General features: G+C 40.1%; 1 protein-coding gene across 2 annotated transcripts in view; it reads right to left on the bottom strand.

The window, feature by feature from the left end:
- Positions 1-13,723, bottom strand: part of PSIP1 (PC4 and SFRS1 interacting protein 1) — a 48,332-nt gene extending 34,609 nt beyond the window's left edge. For both annotated transcript variants that reach the window (XM_011930382.1, XM_011930383.1), the window contains exons 1-2: positions 13,633-13,723; positions 10,112-10,188 (exon numbers count right to left, since the gene is read on the bottom strand). In XM_011930382.1, the coding sequence (XP_011785772.1) occupies positions 10,112-10,188; positions 13,633-13,704 (149 nt within the window). In that variant the 5' untranslated portion in view covers positions 13,705-13,723. The remainder of the gene's footprint in view (positions 1-10,111; positions 10,189-13,632) is intronic.
- Between the last annotated feature and the right edge of the window lie 6 nt (positions 13,724-13,729).

The raw sequence follows: 13,729 nt of genomic DNA, 5'->3' as shown, positions 1-13,729 counted from the left end.
GCGTGGTGGCGGGCACCTGTAGTCCTAGTTACTCAAGAGGCTGAGGCAGAAGAATGGCATGAACCCGGGAAGTGGAGCTTGCAGTGAGCCGAGATGGCGCTACATTCCAGCCTGGGCAACGGAGGAGACTCTGCCTCAAAAAAAAAAAAAAGGTACATATATTTATAATGTGAAAATCCTTTCAAATGCGAGGGAAGGGATAATCATTCCTCTTCTGAATTTAAAATAGTAATGTAAGAAGGGACTGTGTGTTCTATAAGACTATAAGGATATAGAAGTATAAAATCTGTTCCGTTTCAGGCTGGGCATGGTGGCTCACGCCTGTAATCCCAGCACTTTCGGAGGCCAAGGTGGACTGATCATGAGGTCAGGAGATCGAGACCATCCTGGCTAACACGGTGAAACCCCATCTCTACTAAAAATACAAAAAATTAGCTGAGCGTGGTGGCGGGTGCCTGTAGTCCCAGCTACTCGGGAGGCTGAGGCAGGAGAAGGCGTAAACCCGGAAGGCGGAGCTTGCAGTGAGCTGAGATCCGGCCACTGCACTCCAGCCCAGGCGACAGAGCGAGACTCCATCTCAAAAATAAATAAATAAACAAATAAATAAATAAATAAATAAAAGTTAGCCAGGCATGGTAGCGGGCACCTGTAATCCCAGCCACTAGGAAGGCTGAGGTAGGAGAACCGCCTGAACTGGGGAGGCAGAGGTTGCAGTGAGCCAAGATTATGCCACTGCATTCCAGCCTGGGTGACAGAGTGATGCTCCATTTCAAAAAACAAAACAAAACAAAAACACAAAGAGTAAGTAGGTCAAAGATATGCTCAAGACTCATAAGCTCTTAATGAGACTCAAAAATGACAGAAGATGAAAAAAAAAAAAATTTTCCTTGGACACGCAGTCCTACAGGTTTGGTGAACAGGGACCAGATTAGTTTTTCGAGACATCACTATACTACTTCCCAAGGGTACAACCTTATGCAGCTGTGGTTTTGATGCATTCTTCAACGCATTCCACTTTAAAATTACATACAAAAAAATCCTTAATATGCTAAGTAAAAGCAGGATATAATTATACATAATAGCAAATACCAAAAAACTGTAACAGTCAGTCTGAAAGAAAATATATCAAAATGTTAACAGCAGGTCTGACTGATTCATTCTTCAAGGCATTTCATTTTAAAATAACATACCAAATGCTTAATACGCACATGCACACAAAAGCGGGGCATAACTATACACGACAGAAACTCCTTTAAAAAATGCATAGACAAGTTTGAAAAAAATACATCAAAATATTAATTACCAGGTTTAGGGGTTATTTCTAAAAATAGGCATAAAAATGATTTGTTTCCTTTTATATTGTTTTTAAAAATTTTAACAAGATACACATTCAAGGTAACTTACCTACCAAATTTCAGAGCTGAAAGGAAACTGAGGGATCACTAAAAACCTCATTTTAAATATTAGAAAACTAAAATTCAAAAAGACTGACTCAGGCAAGGTCATCTACCTATTAAAACAGCAGAGTCTTAACTTGCAGTGTTCCTTAAAGAGGTTTTGGGCTTTCCTTTAACCACTGTAATACAGTCTTTGAAACATCTCCGAATAAAACATTCATGCTATTTCTCTATATGTACGAACTCAGACCTCAAATACCAATGTCAAAGCTTGTAAGAGTCAAGACTAATGTAAAACATCCTAAGAAAACTGCAAATCATTAACTGAATTCAATACTAGTTTTATAATACTGAGGCAACTCAAATCCTACAATGTGTTTCTTACATGGCACACACTTTGAAGCCCTAAGTGTGTACATGTGCACCCCTACTTTCCTAATGATTTATAAACAAAGAAAAGCAGTTATTTCTGTTAATTCATGTTTTGTGAATAATATATATACCCACAAGAACACACACAAAAATTCAGCTGTTACACAACTAGAACCCTTTTTTTTTGAGACAAAGTATCGCTGTCGCGCAGGCTGGAGTGCAGTGGCCGTATCTCAGCTCACAGCAAGCTCCGCCTCCAGGGTTTACGCCATTGTCCTGCCTCAGCCTCCCCGAGGGGCTGAGACTACAGACGCCCACCACATCGCCCGGCTAGTTTTTTGTATTTTTGAGTAGAGACGGGGTTTCACCGTGTTAGCCAGGATGGTCTCGATCTCCTGACCTCGTGATCTGCCCATCTTGGCCTCCCACAGTGCTGGGATTACAGGTTTGAGCCACCGTGCTGGGCTAGAACTCTTAAAAGAAACAAGTCACAGGCCAGGCATGATGGCTCATGCCTGTAATCCCAACACTTTGGGAAGCTGAGGTGGGAGGATCACTGAAACCCAGGAGTTCGAGACCAGCCTGGCCAACATGGTGAAACCCGTCTCTACTGAAAATACAAAAATTAGCTGGGCTTGGTAGCGTGTGCCTATAATCCTAGCTACTCAAGGAGGCTGAGGCAGAAGAATCACTTGAACCTGGGAGGCGGAGGTTGCAGTGAGCGAAGATCACGCCACAGCACTCCAGCCTGGGTGACAGAGCGAGAGACTGTCTCAAAAAAAAGAAAGAGTCACATATACAAAACAGAAATCCTATCAGAGCCACATATATGAAGCTCAAAACAATAACTGTTGCCAAGTAATATCGCTAAACAGAAAAATCGCATTTTTAACAACATATTGATTCTAACTTGCTGCTTCATTTCTACATTACTAAATCACAAAATATGGAAGTTTATTATATTTTATAATTTATAATAGCATGTATTATTCTATAATAGAAAAATGATTCAACAGACAATTGAATATGCATGCACTATGAGTCATGAACCTGCTGGTAAAAAGAGATCAATAGGGCCAGGCGTGGTGGCTCACGCCTGTAATCCCAGCACTTTGGAGGCCGAGGTGGGCGGATCATGACGTCAGGAGATCGAGACCATCCTGGCTAACACAGGGAAACCCTGTCTCCACTCAAAATACAAAAAAATTAGCTGGGCATGGTGTCGGGCACCTGTAGTGCCCGAGGCTGAGGCAGGAGAATGGCATTAACCTGGGAGTCGGAGCTTGCTTCGAGCGGGGAGCGCACCACTGCCACTACACTCCAGCCTGGGCGACAGTGAGACTCTGCCTCAAAAAATAAAAATAAAAAATAAAGAAGAGATGAATAAACAGTTCATCTCATTATTTGGTGTAAAATTTAAGAGAAATCATACAAGTCCCACACCAATACATGCAGCTATGAAACTTGTATAGAAGAACTACTGTAGAAGAAAAAAACCCTATCCTATGATTCATTACTTTATTTTATTCTTGTGACCACTATCAGTACCTCTGCACTGACCTTCACTCCTAATACTATAAATTAGATGGGTTTTAAAACAGCCTGTGATGTATATTTAAAGTTCCTAAAACTGAGCACCCAACTTCTTTGCATTAAGACAATTAAGAGCAGTAAGGAGGAAAAAACAGCAAAATATCTTTATTTAAATTTTCTAGACTTCAAAGATATAGAGCTAGATAGGAATATTCCCTGAATTAGCAAAGGTAATTAGTCAGCAAACCTCAAACTGAGCTGCATTTCAATTTAATAAATACTGCTAGTAGAAGTCTTGGAAAATGGGTAAATCCCCACAAGTCTTGTTCCCAAAATGAAACATAAGTTTGCCAAAGCTGAACATTTTACATAAATAATAGCTGCTATTTATTTAGTCTTCAATACATGCCAAGCATTGTTCTAAGCATTTTTCATGTCATGTCTTACTAGCATCCCATAATTCTGAGGCAAGATATTATTATCCCCACTTTACAAACGAGAAAGAAAAAAACACAAATATAAGTAACTTGCCCAAGATTATACAGCAGGTAAGTGGCAGTCAGGATTCAAAAACAAACTTCTGATCTAGTTGTCATAAACGTTGGCTAATGGACAGCAAATGCATAATCAACAACTGACTTTATCTAGTGCACAAAGCTTTCAATCACCAAATATTTATTTAACAGCTACTAAGTGCCAGGCACTTAAGTTAATGATGACAAGACAGACAAGGTCCCTGCTGATCCAGCTCTTTGAGTGTGGGTGAGAAAAAGAAAAAAGGGGAAAAAAAATTCAGTCATTGTTGCAACAGGGAAAATAAACACAAGGAGGAGGATGTGAGCTAAGATCTAAATGACTTCAAATATTCAATGGCATAACCTTTCCTGCAAAGGGAAAACAAAAGACCTGAGACAAGATGAGGCTTATTTGTACAACAGAAATCAGTGGTGAAAAATGTAATAAGGCTGCAGAGGTAAGCATGGGCTAGTTTGTATAGGGTTTTACAAACAGCATTTGTAGGTAGTTTTTGGTTTTGATTCATTGCTAATGTTAAAATAGGGAGTCACTGAAGGTTTTCAGTGAAATGACATGATCTAATTGGGATATAAAGATCTCTGACTAGACAGTTGTACCTCTGTATCCGTAAGATTGTGGATTATCCTTCCCCCACCCCTACAGATACCAAAATTCACGGATGTTTAAGTCCCTTACATAAAACAACATATATACATATAATGCACACCCTCCCATATACTTTAAATCAGGGATCCCCAGCCCCCGGGCCAAGGACCAGTACCCATCCGTGGCCTGTTAGGAACCAGGCTACACAGCAGAAGGCAGGCATTACCACCTGAGCTCTGCGTCCTGTCAGATCAGCGGCAGCATTAGATCCTCACAGAAGCACAAACCCTATCGTGAACTGCACATGCGAGGGATCTAGGATGAGTGCTCCTTATAAGAATCTAGGGCCGGGCGCGGTGGCTCAAGCCTGTAATCCCAGCACTTTGGGAGGCCGAAGCGGGCGGATCACAAGGTCAGGAGATCGAGACCACGGTGAAACCCCGTCTCTACTAAAAATGCAAAAAATTAGCTGGGCGTGGTTGCGGGCGCCTGTAGTCCCAGCTACTCGGGAGGCTGAGGCAGGAGAATGGCGGGAACCCGGGAGGCGGAGCTTGTAGTGAGCCGAGATCGCGCCACTGCACTCCAGCCAGGGAGACAGAGCAAGACTCCGTCTCAAAAAAAAAAAAAAAGAATCTAAGTAATGCCTGCTGATCTGAGGTGGAACAGTTTTCAACCCAAAACCATCTCCCCAAACCCCCGTGGAGAAAATGTCTTCCACCACTGCTTTAAATCATCTCCAGATCACTTACAATACCTAATACAATGTAAATGCTATATAGTTGTTACATTGCATTAAGGTAATGACAAGGAAAAAAAATCTATACATATTCAGTCCAGCCATAACCATCTTTTTCTCCCAAATATTTTCAATCTGTGACAGGTTGACTCCATGGATATAGAACCCACAGATACAGCAGGCCAACTGTATATGAAGAGTGGAAACTGAAACCAACATAGAGTAAGTAAGTAAAAAAAAAAAATTTTATTTTTTTACTCCCCAAGACAGGGTCTTAATATGTTGCAACCTTATTTGAACTCCTGGGCTCAAGGGTTCCTCCTGCCTCAGCCTCCTGAGTAGCTAGGACTACAGGCATGTCCCAGTGTGCTCAGCTTAGGACATTATTTACAGGAGTCATTATGCATGGACTTGAATTATACAAAGATGACCAAGAGTGGACAGATTCGAATGCATTTGAAAGGAAAAGAAGATTTGCTGACTGACTAGATGTAGAAAGGAAGGGGAAAGACTGTAATATGTAATCAAGGATAATACCAAGACACAGCAAGAATTGAGTCTATGTCATTCCCACTTACTAAAAATCTGCTTGAATATGTTAAGTTTAAAATATCTAGTACACGGTCACAGTTAGGGCTCATTGTCTAATATTCAAAACTTGATTGCTGAACATTTACTATGAATGTCCTAAGTAAAATCAGATGTTTGTAGGCCAGGAAAGGAATGCAGTTACAAATGAATTCTGCTCTAAATTAACAATTAAAAAATCTTAATCTATAAATCAGTTATGAATTAGTACAATTTTCCAAATACCCCTTTCTTCTTGTATGTTCTTACTATCCCATCTTCCTAACTCCTGGCTAGCAGACTAAACTACTTATGCAAAATCCAAACTAAAAAGTTCAAACAAGCTAGGCACAGTGGCTCATATCTGTAATCCCAGCACTTTGGGAGGCCAAGGCAGGTGGATCACTTGAGGTCAGGAGTTTGAGACCAGCCTGGCCAACATGGTGATAACCCTGTCTCTACTAAAAACACAAAAATTAGCTGGGTGTGGTGGCGGGTGCCTGTAATCCCGGGAGTACTTGGGAGGCTGAGGCAGGGGAAATGCTTGTATCTGGGAGGTAGAGGTTACAATGAGCCAAGATTGTGCCACTGCACTCCAGCCTGGGCAACAGAGGAGACACCATCTCAAAAAAAAAAAAAAAAATCAAATAGCCTGAAATCTCAGCACTTCGGGAGGCTAAGGCAGGATGATCACTTGAAATCAGGCACGGGAGACCAGTCTGGGCCATGTAGCAAGACCCCACGTCTAAATAATAACAATAATAATAATAATAATAAATACAAAAATTAGTCAGCTACTGTAGTATCAGCTACTTGGGAAGTTGAGATGGGAGCATCACTTGGGCCCAGGAATTAAAAGGCTGCAGTCAACAACGATCGCCACTGTGCTCCACCCTGGGCCACAGAATGAGACCTTGTCTCAAAAAAAAAAAAAACTTCAAATAACTATTCTCCCAAATTTTGAGGGGAAAAAAGATCATCAGTGACTTAGTTTCCAAAAATTAATCTTTTTCATTTTTTAGAGACAGAGTCTCACTCTGTTGCGCAGGCTGGAGTGCAATGACATGATCTCAGCTCACCACACCCTCTGCCTCCCAGGTTCAAGCAATTCTTCTGCTTCAGTCTCCCAAGTAGCTGGGACTATAGGTACACACCACCACGCCCAGCTAATTTTTATATTTTCAGTAGAGATGGGGTTTCACAATATTGGCCAGGCTGGTCTTGAACTCCTGACCTCGTGATCCTACCGCCTCAGCCTCCCAAAACACTGGCATTACAGGCCTAAGCCACCATGCCCAGCCCAAAATTAATCTCAAGTCACTGCCAGACCAACATACATATGGGGCAGCACTGCTTTTCCAAAGATAAATGATATAAGAACACTAAGGCAAAAACCAAGTGCATTTTGAAATGAAAATTCAGTATCATTAACTTAACTTTAAAGTTAAATACATTTGAATTCCTTGAATATATCCTAAATTCTTGAATTATTAGTAATTCATTGTCTTCATTAACTACCTAATTACCTATTAACTAAACAACAGTTAAGTTTAGTTACTTGGTTTAGTTTGCTTTGGTTTAAAGCGTACATATATTTGGCCAGGCCACGCTTGTAATCCCAGCACTTTGGGAGGCAGAGGTGGGCAGATCACGAGGTCAGGAGATCGAGACCACAGTGAAACCCCATCTCTATTAAAAATACAAAAAATTAGCCAAGCGTGGTGGCGGGCACCTGTAGTCCTAGTTACTCAAGAGGCTGAGGCAGAAGAATGGCATGAACCCGGGAAGTGGAGCTTGCAGTGAGCCGAGATGGCGCTACATTCCAGCCTGGGCAACGGAGGAGACTCTGCCTCAAAAAAAAAAAAAAGGTACATATATTTATAATGTGAAAATCCTTTCAAATGCGAGGGAAGGGATAATCATTCCTCTTCTGAATTTAAAATAGTAATGTAAGAAGGGACTGTGTGTTCTATAAGACTATAAGGATATAGAAGTATAAAATCTGTTCCGTTTCAGGCTGGGCATGGTGGCTCACGCCTGTAATCCCAGCACTTTCGGAGGCCAAGGTGGACTGATCATGAGGTCAGGAGATCGAGACCATCCTGGCTAACACGGTGAAACCCCATCTCTACTAAAAATACAAAAAATTAGCTGAGCGTGGTGGCGGGTGCCTGTAGTCCCAGCTAGTGGGGAGGCTGAGGCAGGAGAATGGCATAAACCCGGGAGGCGGAGCTTGCAGTGAGCAGAGATCCCGCCACTGCACTCCAGCCTAGGCAACAGAGCAAGACATCATCTCAAAAAAAAAAAAAAAATCTGTTCCATTTCAGACAAAAATCAGATTTAAAGAATTCTAAGCTTATAAAACTGAAAAATGCTAAGGAATATCCACTCACATTACCACAGTATTTCCAAACTTCAATGTAAATCAGAATCATCTGGAAGGCTTGTTAAAACAGATTTTTGGCTCTACACTCACAGCTTGATTCAGTAGGTCTACAGTAAGGCCTAAGAACTTTTTTTTTTTTTTTTGAGACAAGGTCTGCAATGGTGAGATCTTGGCTCACTGCAAGCTTTGCCTTCCCAGCTCAGGTGATGGTTCCACCTCAGCCTCCAGAGTAGCTGGGACCACATGTGTGTGCCACCACAAACGGCTAATTTTTGTATTTTTTGTAGAGACACAATTTCACCATGCTGCAGGCTGGTGTCCGAACTCCTAACTCAAGCGATCCTCCCGCCTTGGCCTCCCAAAGTGTTGGGATTACAGGTGTGAGCCACCACACGAAACCAAGAACTTACATTTTAACTAAAGTTCCCATGAGATGCTAATGGTGCTAGACCTGACAACACACTTTGAAAAGCCCTACTCGCCGGGCGCGGTGGCTCAAGCCTGTAATCCCAGCACTTTGGGAGGCCGAGACGGGCGGATCACGAGGTCAGGAGATCGAGACCATCCTGGCTAACACAGTGAAACCCTGTCTCTACTAAAAAATACAAAAAACGAGCCAGGCGAGGTGGCGGGCACCTGTAGTCCCAGCTACTTGGGAGGCTGAGGCAGGAGAATGGCGTAAACCCGGGAGGCGGGGCTTGCAGTGAGCTGAGATCCGGCCACTGCACTCCAGCCTGGGCAACAGACCAAGACTCCGTCTCAAAAAAAAAAAAAAAAAAAAATGAAAAGCCTAATTTTCCATTAAAAGATACCTTTGTCCTCTATTAAATTTACTGAAGAGTTTCTTTAGAGTATCCCATGGAATCAGAAATTTATCACTTCTTAAAAATTCTATTGTTATACATAGAATACACTTGAATCTAACTCTAATTATAATGAAGGCCAAATCAATTCTGGATCCAAAGTTGTATTTTTTAAAAAACTAATTATGAAATATTGTACTATACCCTTAAAATATCCAGAACTGGTAAGTCTACACAGACAGTAGACTAGTGGTCGTTTAGGGTTGGAGAGGGGAAAGTGATCAACAATAGGTTATGACAGTAAATATACTAAAATCTATTGACTTACACACTTTAAGCAGGTGAACTTCTTTTTATGTAAATTCCATCTCAATAAAGCTATTAAAGACATTGTGTGAAAGTTCATACAGTAGCTAAGCAACATTAAACCAAATATTGCCATCGTAGCCACTCTTAGGAATACATAATTCTAATCAGAATAGCAATAGTTTTGTTTCTCCTCATCCCAGGTAAACAACACTACCAAAATTATGACAGACTCCAAACTTCAAGTCCAAAATCAACCAGATCATATAGTATTTTTAAGGCCATTAAATTATAGGTACATAGGTATATTCTTTGGGAAATTAATGGTTGCCTCCAGAGTGATCCCATGCACTTGGCAGTAACATCCTTCAACATTCAGCTGCAATTTTTGAAAAATTTGCTTCACCACATTAGTTCTCTGCCCAAATATCCACCAGAGGCAGCAGAGCTTCAGGAATCATATAAACACAAGGAGGGAACTATCTAGACTTCCTCTTCTCACCTTCCCCACAATATACACAGTTTGTATATCTGATATCATAAAACCAAAAATTAGGTACCAAGTAGTCCTTATAAAAAGCACTTACTGCATAGAAATATTAGATAACTTATTAAAACTTTCCCTATATATTTTCATCCATCAATCATTCTTATTGCTGAGAGAATTTCTACTTTCCTTTTTGGTTAAGGAAATATCAATTCCAATAAAAAATAAACCTACAGCATCGGTAAACACTACCTTAAAAATAAGAGACTTAAAGGCTCTTTCCAAAGTTCAAAGTTTTTAAAGTTTCCCATTACGTTAGTATTTCCCCCTTGAATTAATGTCTACTGCCCAATAAACCTGTTAAATTAGCTCTGATTTGCCTTTAAAGCTAACAGGACTTACGTCTCATGAGTTCCAAAAAAGAAAATGGGTAGTTTGTTTGTGGGTGGCTTTACAGCTCCATCAGGAACTTCATCTACCTAAAAGAAAAGTGAGAAAAATTAAAATATTTTAAAACATACACACCACAACATTTATCTGAATAAACAAGAGCAAAACATCCAAAAAGGATCTGTTATAAAATGGACCAGTTCTGCAGGTCCATAATCTCCTATCCCCAAATCTGAAACCAAAGAAAGTCTGAAAACCAAAATTTCTGTCAAAACTCATGGTGGCAAAACCTGGACTGACACTGAGGGTATCAGTCACTTATTTTGTCCACCTACTGTTTCCACTGTTCTTTGCAGATAATTAAGATTATCATGTGCTATTCCAGACCACACCAGCAGCAAAATATATGGTATATGTACTCTCCCTGCCTTCCTAAAATCCCAAAATTCTGAATTATTAATCATATCATCATTTCAGGTAAGGAGTCTGAATCTATTTGACAACCCTAAATGTTAGTTCTGTAGGAAATCTATACAAATAAGAGAATAATGTAAAAGCAGACATTGACAAAAGTTTAAATTAGTACCTCCCGAAGTCTGAAAAACTTATGAAAAGATCCTTCACTAACATGCCTGAATCACATGAGGCTAGCTGTTCCTTTTTCACTGCTCTTTCAACCTTTTAAATTATGTAAGGCAGAAATCATCAAGTGCTATCACATCTAATATATCCATAATACTTGTTACTTTCCCTTATCAATAAAGGAAAAGCAGACCTCAGGACTAAAGCAGTACTATCTAGCTAGAATTTAACAACATGTCGGCCAGGCGTGGTGGCCCACGCCTGTAATCCCAGCACTTTAGGAGGCTGAGGCTGGTGGATTATGAGGTCAGGAATTCAAGACCAGCCTGAGCAATATGGTGAAACCCCATCTCCATTAAAAACACAAAAATTAGCCCAGCGCGATGGCAGGTGCCTGTTAATCTCAGCTACAAGGGAGGCTGAGGCAGGAGAATCGCTTGAACCTGGGCAGCAGAGGTTGCAGTGAGCTAAGATCACCACACTGCACTCAAGCCTGGGTGACAGAGTGAGACTCTGTCTTAAAAAAATAAAAAGAATTTAACAACATATCTATTTTAAATGTCATAACTTTCATAATTTCAAAAACACTTCAATTTGAAAATCTGCTGGCTTTGCTAAGAAGGGGGCTGACCATTAGAGGACCTACTATCCCCTCTGTAATCATTATGGTGTTGCAGAAAAGACGATGAGGATGACTGAACTGGTTATTTGTGAGGGAAGTCTAAAGGCTCTTACATATCAACAGAATCATTACCACCCAGTATCTCTATGGACCTATTTCCCCACCGATATGATGAAGATCACACCTGTTATCTGAACTTTGTGGGAAGGTCCCGATAATTGCAAAAATGCTTAATCCCTTAAGAGATCATTTCTGTTAACCCGGTTCATATGCTTCTTTCTGCTAGCAAACAGCTTTAAGAGTTCATGCAAATACCTAGCACCTATAGCCTTTAACAAATGCCAGGCAAAATTTGAGTTTTTTAAATGATTATTACTGGTAAAGGATTATGTACATGAATGTTTAAGACTTAAAAATTAAAGTCTGGGACATGCACACAGAAATGTTAAAGCAAAAATTGCAACAAGAGGTGTCACCTTTACAGCTCAGATTTTAAATACGTACTCTAAACTCTCTACAGCAAAGATTTCAAATTTCTAATGAAGACAGAAAAAGGAAATAATTGTTGGACACAGAATACACCAAAACTAAATGCAGCTGTTTCTCAGAACAAAATGATGGGGAAAAGGGAAAAGACAAACACTTCCTTCCAATCCAAATGAACTTGTTAAATAAGGAAAACACTGTGGTCTTCCAAAGGCTACCCTATTTTATTTTCAGTAGCACTCTTAAGTCACTTAACATGAGCGTGGGGAGGCTGATTTGGGAGATTTTTAAAACATTTCATTGGCTTTCAACTGCATTGTGGCATGCAAATCAGAATACAGATGTATTAGACAACCTCAGATTTTCAAACACCTCAAAATAAACAAGGATACCTCCATAATCATGAAAAAGTATATTAGAGGGGCCTTAAACCTGATCAGTTTCCCTAGGCTCCATTTAAACGTGAATTGTGTTTTATAGGTGCATTGTATGTACTACGGACTGTGGAGGGTATAAAGAAATTGCATTTAAGGTTGTTGCCCTCGGGCTCACAATATACTTGGAAGTCAAAGCATACACAGAGTAGGAATTAAAACAAAAGATTATCACGAAAGGAATAGATTACAAAGTAAAATATATAGACAAGGATTATGACTGACGGTTGTTCAAGTAAGACTGCACCGAAAAAGCAGACTTTATAGGCAAGGAAAAAAGCTTTGGAAGGAAACTTGTGAACAGGAGTCTACGTAGAGCAGCTAAATGGAAGAAAGTCAAGGAACAGTGATCAGTTTACACTTGGATGGCACTCTCAACTCCTAGACAGGACTCTGTCATCTAATGGGTGTTTTCCCCCATTCCTCTTCCCTGCTGACATAACTAAAACTACAGAATTTAATTATTTTTAAAAAAACACATTTTCAAAGGAGAGTAAATTAGTGGAAAATAAATGGCTTGGAAAAATACAACTTCAGAACACCATATATTTTTAAAGGATCTCGAGTTTACCCAATCTAATGGATTGCAACATATTTTAGATCCTATCTATCACTATTTTAGAGCCTGGGTACCACCATAAACAAAAAGACCCCTTTTTCTAAAAATGGAGCGTATATCTTTAAACAGTCTCAATTCCTAAATGTCAAACATCCTGGGTCCTTAATCATTTCTCTGTACCACTAGATGTGAACTCAGGAATCTGGTCCACACCTCCTTTTTGCCTATTGGAAACAAAAAGGTAAAACAACTTCTTCAAGGTCATAAACACCTCAAAAAAGGGGGAAATGAATTTTCTGGCCCTTCCTCGGTGCTAAACTACTGTAATACTTTTAAGAATATCCAGTCCTGAATCTCTGTATTAAACAAGCAAATCCAGAGGGCCTCATCAAGGTATTTTTTTAAAAACCCCATAAATCCAATTTAACCACATACGCACTTCTCTGACATCCAAGAGTTTGTGTGTAATCTGCACAAATTCCAGATATTTTGTACTTGATCTAAAATTACAGAAATGTCAGTTTCACTAATTTTTGAACAAAATTCATTCTTCATTATTTCACCTACAATGGAATATTAACTAGAAACGTATTTAAATATTTCCTAGGAAAAAAATCTGTCCAAGTCGGCCAATAAACCATAGAGAAATACACAGGTATGCAGAAACGTCTGGATTTTTATAATTACATGGGAGATTATTGGGTAAAAAACTAAAACGAAAAATCAGGTTATAAATGAGACTAAAGCGAGGGAGAGAAAGGACAGAGAAAAAAATGAAGAGACACGGTGGGCAGCAGGCCTCCGGGGAAGAGGGTAGCACTGCTAAGCGCAAGGGCTACAAATCACTTACTCGAGCTGGCCAATGGGGATAACCTTTCATCTTGGCGAAGATGAGGTCTCCAGGTTTGAAATCGCGAGTCATGTTTCGGGGGGGAGGCCGGGGGTCC

This window comes from Colobus angolensis, unplaced genomic scaffold, assembly GCF_000951035.1.
Source record: "Colobus angolensis palliatus isolate OR3802 unplaced genomic scaffold, Cang.pa_1.0 Scaffold86, whole genome shotgun sequence".
NCBI classification, from domain to species: Eukaryota; Metazoa; Chordata; class Mammalia; order Primates; family Cercopithecidae; genus Colobus; species Colobus angolensis.
The sequence above is the reverse complement of the archived record's forward strand: the minus strand, read 5'-3'. Positions and strand labels throughout refer to the sequence as shown.